This window comes from Leopardus geoffroyi, chromosome A2 (genome assembly GCF_018350155.1).
Source record: "Leopardus geoffroyi isolate Oge1 chromosome A2, O.geoffroyi_Oge1_pat1.0, whole genome shotgun sequence".
Taxonomy (NCBI): domain Eukaryota; kingdom Metazoa; phylum Chordata; class Mammalia; order Carnivora; family Felidae; genus Leopardus; species Leopardus geoffroyi.
Genome location: NC_059331.1, coordinates 147126082 through 147132988, shown reverse-complemented (window position 1 = coordinate 147132988; position 6907 = coordinate 147126082). Strand labels below are relative to the sequence as shown.

Here is a 6907-nt window from a genome sequence, read left to right as displayed (position 1 = left end):
CAGAAATCTTGACTAGTTCAATTAAAAAAAAAAAAAAAAAAGACCAGCAGATACGGCAAAATGTTAACATTCACTAATTACATGACAGGTACACGGATGCTTGTGATATACTCTCTGCATTGTTCAAGATCTGTACGTTTTTTTCCAACTAATAAAATTAAAAGCAGCTAGTAAAGAATGCTCTGACACAAATTTAACCTGTGTAGATAAACTGAGTTAATTGTCTAAAATTTTGAGGCCAGGAACTTTATAACAGTTATCTGGTTTAGAATGGCATCTCCATAAAACTAACATAGCTGATAATATTAATGAAACTACCGAGATGAATAAAGCAGATTCTATAGGTAACAACATGGATAGTTGTCAAAATCATATTGAGGAGAAAAAGTGAGTGGCAAAATGACATGTATATTACTGTACCATTTATAAAGAAAATTTAAAATACATAAGCATCAATCTATATTTACATATAAATACATATAAGTAATTAGGCAATAAAGGTATAATAAGAACTACTGTAAAAATATACTCTTTATGATGCTGATAACCTAGGGATGCAAGGAGGGAGAAAGTTGAATTGGAGAGGGAGATAAAGTGACATTCAACTCTATCTGCAATCTTTAATATAAATTTAAAAACCCTGAAGCAAATAAGTTACATTTGATTATTCTGGGAAGTAATTACACGAATATATGTTATTCTTGATATATATGTATTTTTAATTTCCAAAGGAAAAAGTACTGAAGAATTACAAATAAAATGCATATAATTCAACACTATATAGTAAAGCTTGTGTGCATCAAAAACCGTGCTGGGACTATTTTTGGAAATCATCCTGCTTGCCTTTCTATGCGTTTTTAATTTTTTAAAAATCAAAGGAGGAAAAAAAAAATGAAAGCAATGAAGAAATGCAAAAAAAAAAAAAATTAAACATATACCTTATTATATAAAAAGAACCCCCCCCCCCACAGTCACAATGAGCAATTCTATATCATTTGTTGCATTTTCTTATTTTTAATTTTTGTCAAAAGAAAAATAAAAGATGTTGCCTAATTGGAAACGTGACTTTCTATTATTAAAATTGTGGGAGTCCATTTTAATGTGTTTATCTCGCTGCTAGTCTATAATTTATATTTCAGCGTGGAAATTTGTTTGTATGCCTGTGACAGGTTAATGCAGTTTAAACATGCATTTTTCTTTCGTTGGTTGAATAGTTAAATCGTTACTCAAAGGATTTTAAGTTTCAATTTCAACCATGAGAGGATTCTTTGCTGTTTCAAGGTTAGAAATGTTTCTGGTTCGAAATGCTATTAATTAATGGCTACGTAGTGGATCTATTTAGGGAATTGGTACCGACTCCGGATTACAGTGGAACTGTTAAATGAGAAAACTTTTTTTTGATGCAGACTTGGGGATATTTTAAATTTGGTCTGAGAGCGGCGGACAGAAATGAAATGTAATTCCAGCCCGCTTAACTAACAATCGTAATTATGAATCGAAAGACAGATCAGGTATTAGCATTTTTTTTTCCTTAAAAAAAAAGTTTCGCGGACTCCGCCGGACACCCAGCTGGCGGAGGACCAGCGGGCGGGCGGGGGGGGTGGGGTGGGGGGGGGCGCGAAGCCGGCAGGCTGCCCAGAAGTTACGATCGGGGAGTTTTCTCTTTATTAAAATTACCTGGCTCACCAGCAGAGGCAAGAAAGCGAAGACAAGATAATTTCTTAGGCTGTTAAAAATGACTTAGCCCGGTGGGCCCCGCGTTCCGAGGGGGTGTCCTGCGGGCCGGGGCGGGTCCCGCCGCCCCCGCGGGCTCCGGTGCGTCAGGGGCGCGTCAGGCGGGGCGGGCTCCGCGCGGGCGGCGGCGGCGGCGCCGGGCGGCGGGCGGCGCGCACCGGGCCTCCTGCTTCTCGCTCCGAGGCTGCGGGACGGACGCTCCCGAGAACTCTCTCGCCCGCGGCCGGCCGCGCTCGGACGGCGCTTGCCGGCGGCCCGGCGGTGCCAGCATGTCGGCCGCCGTGGCGTGCCTGGACTACTTCGCCGCTGAGTGCTTGGTGTCCATGTCCGCGGGCGCCGTGGTTCACCGCCGCCCGCCGGACCCCGAGGGCGCGGGCGGAGCCGCAGGCTCGGAGGTGGGTGCGGCGCCGCCGGAGTCCGCTCTGCCGGGTCCGGGGCCACCGGGACCCGCGTCGGTCCCCCCGCTCCCCCAGGTCCCCGCCCCCAGCCCCGGCGCGGGCGGCGCCGCGCCCCACCTGCTGGCTGCAAGCGTCTTGGCTGACTTGCGCGGCGGCTCTGGGGAGGGCTTCGGGGAGAACTCGGGGGAAGCTCTGCGCGCCTCGTCCGGCTCCTGCGACCCGACCCGGTGCTCCGGACCGACCCTGGGCTCAGAGCCGACCCCGGCCTCCAGCGCGGCCGAGGTCTCCGGACCCGCGCACTCCTCCGGCGCGCTCGCGGTCCCAGGCGCTCCTGCCGTCTCCGGAGCGCCTGCCGCCCCCGGGGCGGTCCCCGGCGTGGCCCCTGGGGCGGGCCCCGCCCCCGCCACAGGTCCAGTCCCTCGTCGGAGGCCGGTTACACCTGCAGCGAAGCGCCATCGCTGCCCCTTTCCGGGCTGCAACAAAGCCTATTACAAGTCGTCGCATCTGAAGTCCCACCAGCGCACCCACACGGGTGAGCGCCCTTTCTCCTGCGACTGGCTCGACTGCGACAAGAAGTTCACGCGCTCCGACGAGCTGGCCCGCCACTACAGGACGCACACGGGCGAGAAGCGCTTCTCCTGCCCCCTCTGTCCCAAGCAGTTCTCCCGGAGTGACCATCTGACCAAGCATGCTCGCCGCCACCCGGCCTATCATCCTGACATGATCGAGTACCGCGGGCGTCGTCGCACTCCCCGAGTCGACCCCCAACCCACCAGCCTGGTGGACAGCTCCGCCTCCATCCCCGGCCAGGAGCCCAGCCTCACCACCTGCCTGTCTGACAGTCATTGCTGTTAGTCATCCCCACAAGGACGATCGCCCAGACCGTTGTCCCTGCCTTTTCCTTGCCCAACCCTCTCTCCCAGAGTCATTAGACCAAGGCACAGACTGGTTCCTCTGCTCGGAGGATGGGTCCAGGGAGGCACGTTGGACCCTGGGGAGGGACTGGGGGCCCGAAAATAGCAGGAATTCTTACAACACGTGTTATCAACCTAAAGGGGAGAGGGTTGCCTCAAGACAGCCCCCAGGAACTGGTGACAAAGGGATGAACCCCCGTACTCTCCAGAGTCCTGAAGATTCTCCCCTGGAACCAGAGATGTGAAACTGGAATTCTCAGGTGCCTGAGGAGCTCCCAGTCTCAAAGGACTCTAGTGTCTTATCCACCCGCCAGGGCGGACCTTGGAGAGGGTTTCAGGGGTGGCAGTCTTGGAAATGTCCAGGACTGGAATGGTGAGAGGCCTTTGGAAACAGAAATGATTTCTATTTCTGTAAATAGCAATGTTTACTAATTTATTTTTAGTATCTTTTAAACAGGGATCCCAGGTTGATGGGAGGTTGATGTCCTCCACTCCCCAATTGCCCCAGCTACCTCTGGTAGGAGAGGCCATGTAAGAGTCCATGTGAATGTATGGCTGGGAGATGCTTCTTGGTGTCTGGGGAGTGTTGCGAGTCTGTTTGCAGGTCCTGTTGCATGGTGTGGAACCCTGCACTTGCGCCGTAGCCTTTCTTCTCATTTGGATTCCTACTTGGGGAGGGCAACTTCCTGGCTCACTCTCACAGTGAGATTGGTTGAAAATTTTGGAAACAACCATGAAAGTACCAGAAATAAGAGAGTGGTCCAGGCTAGTTCCCCTTTTAGCCAGAGGGCACACCCAAGTGACTTTGGGTGAGATAGGTCCAAAACAAGACCTTTCAGGATCATTGTTAATATTCAGGGAAATAGGGGCGTGTGGTTCCAGCTGCCCAGTCCAAGTAATCTCAGGTGTGGTAGATTCTGTTCATTTCTTAGTGGCTAACAAGGGGTTTATTTCCCTTGGGATCTGTGCATTTTTGTTTTTGCAGTAAATGAGTTGACGGTTTGGGGAGGGGAAGATGAGAGTGGCTTTCTCCAAAGATCTGGCTGCCCTGGACTTGGACTTGGGGAAGGAACAGTAAGGTGAAAATTGTTATCAAATAGGAGGACCCTTCTCCCTTGACCTTGAAGTCCCTCCAAGTTATACCCTCAGGACCCTTCTGCCCCAATGCAGGAATCAAGCATCAGCAGTATTTATTTTTTCTATATGTGTCTCTGCTGCTATGAACAAAGTTGTCGGTCACTCTGCTTATGTACGTGTGAATGTGTGTACATGTGACCTTTTTACTAGAGATGGGGCTGAAAGGAATTTCCTGCTCTGGTAAGGCCCCGGCGCCCCCCTCCTGAATATCTTGTGGAGGGTGCCATAATCTCAAAGGACCATAACAGGCATCTAGTTAAACAAACCGCTTTCCCCTGTTTTGCAGATGAAGACACTGAAGCCTAGATAAGTTCAAAGTCTCATGCTGAGTTGCTGGCAAAAGCCATGAATAGAATTTAGGTATCTGGCCTTCTAAGTGGCTCTTTCCCTCAGGCTTGGTTACCCCACCTCATCTCTCTCTGGGCCCTTAATCAAAGGACACCACTCTCCCTTCCTGCTACCAGTATTCCCTCCCTTCCCATTCCCTGTCACTTCTAGGTTGCTTCAAATGTCCAGTCCCTGCTGAACACTATGCCTGTTGTGCTTAGCTTCAAAGCCCCTTTCTTAGCCGGTTGAGTCCATTCCCTCCTTCACACCATGTGGATTTAGAGTGGGAATGTCTCTTTGGCATTTGGGGAGAGATTTTATCTTGTGACCTGGTGGATTAACTTTCACTGCCAATTCTATTCTTCCTCTGGTCCTGGGCATTCTCTTTTCCTTGAGAGAGTGAGTGATGCAAAGTTGACATTGGGTCTCTACTAAGTGAGGGAAATGTCCATAAGAAGGACCCAAACTGTATGCCCTGTGACTTTGAAGAAGTCAGTGTTTCCTGGTGCAGACTAAACAGGGAGGGTGGGGCCCTCTTTGAGCTACATATGGGAAGAGGAGGCCCCCAATTGTGGAGGTGGGTTTTGGTTGGGGGAAGAGTCCTCCCTTTGCTCTGTTTGTCTCCTCAGCTCAGATTGGATAGGAAGGGCACTCCAGGCCCCCTTGAAGACTGTCATTTTCCCTTCGTCTCCTTCAGTAGAAGATCTGCCATTGGGTAGGTGAACAATGAAGCTAATAGGAGAAAGACTCCCACTGACTGTTCTGGAATTGGGCTCAAGAAAGCTTGGCTTTTCCAACCACCCTTTGATAAATAACTTTTGATTCTCAAGCTCCCAAGCAGTGTCCTTATTTGGGTTCTTCGACCTTGGGGACTTTGGGGATGGCTTCTGACAATCTAAGTGTGGCATGTCTTCCAATGACCTCTCCTAGGACTTGGGGTGGTGGGGAGGGAGACACTCAAAACACTTAGAGTAGCTCGATAATGGAGGCAAGATTTATAGGGTAGTCCTTCTTAGTCTTGGTTATTACTACCCTTTTCACTCCAGCAACCAAACAGCTCTTGAAGAGCAGTCATTGATGAAATGTCTTGGAAGGGGCTTCCTAGTTTTATTGGTATTTCTTTTGCTTCTTTTTGTTAAACAGATGGAGCTCAATTACTGAATGAGTCTGGGGATTGGTTGGGGTCAGCCTGAACCTCTGGGCCCTTCCCCACTTCTGCCATCCTGGGTTCTGATGTAGGAATGGCCTAGTAACAGAATCTACTGATAGGACTTTTTCTGAATTCTGGGTTGGAAGCTGGAATGTGACACGCATTCACACACACACATCTGGGTGTGAGGGAAATGGATCCCCAAGCTCCACTGGGAAGGTGTGAAGAGTACAGGCCTTGCCCCCAACCGTGGGGACAAGAATCTGTCGCTTGTTCCTATTTTCCTGTTCTTCTCCAAGTAGGGAACCATACTGGGATACCACTCTTGGCCCCTGTTTCTACCTCTTACTCACTTCTCCCCAAAGGAAGTTTGTGTTCTCTGATGGAGACACAGGGAAGAGGGTCATTTTACACACACGCGCCCACACACACATACACACACACGCTCTAAGTTCTTTCTTTTGTACCTCTTTGCCTGCAATGTGTATGCAGTCCATTCAGATCCAGCTTTCACCTAATAAGTACACCTGCTGAGGCCCAGGCCTGCCTTCCAGAGGCAGGTCTGAAGAGCACCTCTCTCTGTCTCCACTTTTGGAGCAGCCATGGCCCTTGCAGCTCTCTAGGTAAGTGCTTCCTTTGTATATTCTCCTTTGGGAGGGTAATCCCAGCATCAGGAATTGAGAGGGGTCGGGGAGAGATACTGTGTTAGAAAGCCCAATTCTAGCCATAGGTACAGCTTCATCAACAAAATACTGATATGTTCATCCTCATTAGTCTGATTCCTATAGCTATTACTCAGTTGTTTGAGAACTTAGCTAGGAAAGGGATATGATTGATTTTCTCCCTTAAGCCCCAACACATGCAAATACACATTGAGAAGTATCTTGAGAAATAGCACTCTAACTGGAATTAGGGAACCAAAATAAGATGTGCAGAGATGGGACATCTTGTGTGCCAGGGCATAGGGCTTGAGCACTTTAGTGATCTTGGACTCTTCAGTTATTTGGCCTTTTTGAGTCCTAGCAGCATATAGTAACTAGCTTCCATACACAAGCTACCTTTTTAGAGGGACTGGACACATGACTCTGTAAAAGTGGGCTGCACAGGCCACTATGGCTGATCTTGATTCACATAGATATAGTTGAGACAGGCTTTCTGCAGAAGGAAAAAGCACTATTGAGTGGAATAATTTGTGCCTTTATTGTCAGCCATGATTGTAGATAAGGACTTTAAGGTAGAATGGCATA

At 48.9% G+C, this 6907-nt stretch overlaps 1 protein-coding gene across 2 annotated transcripts; it reads left to right on the top strand.

Moving 5' to 3' along the window:
* Positions 1-2003: 2003 nt before the first annotated feature.
* Positions 2004-5339, top strand: KLF14 (Kruppel like factor 14). 2 transcript variants are annotated; one of them, XM_045497103.1, is made up of 2 exons: positions 2004-2298; positions 2479-5339. In XM_045497103.1, the coding sequence occupies exons 1-2, from the start codon at positions 2004-2006 to the stop codon at positions 2985-2987; spliced, it is 804 nt and encodes a 267-aa protein (XP_045353059.1). In that variant the 3' UTR covers positions 2988-5339. The 2 variants fall into 2 exon arrangements, with proteins under 2 accessions (XP_045353059.1, XP_045353058.1); XM_045497102.1 differs by having other exon boundaries at positions 2004-5339.
* Positions 5340-6907: the final 1568 nt, after the last annotated feature.

What these genes read in the sequence shown, in the direction of transcription:
- KLF14 (XM_045497102.1), top strand. Translation starts at nt 2,004, where the DNA reads ATGTCGGCCGCCGTGGCGTGCCTGGACTACTTCGCCGCTGAGTGCTTG.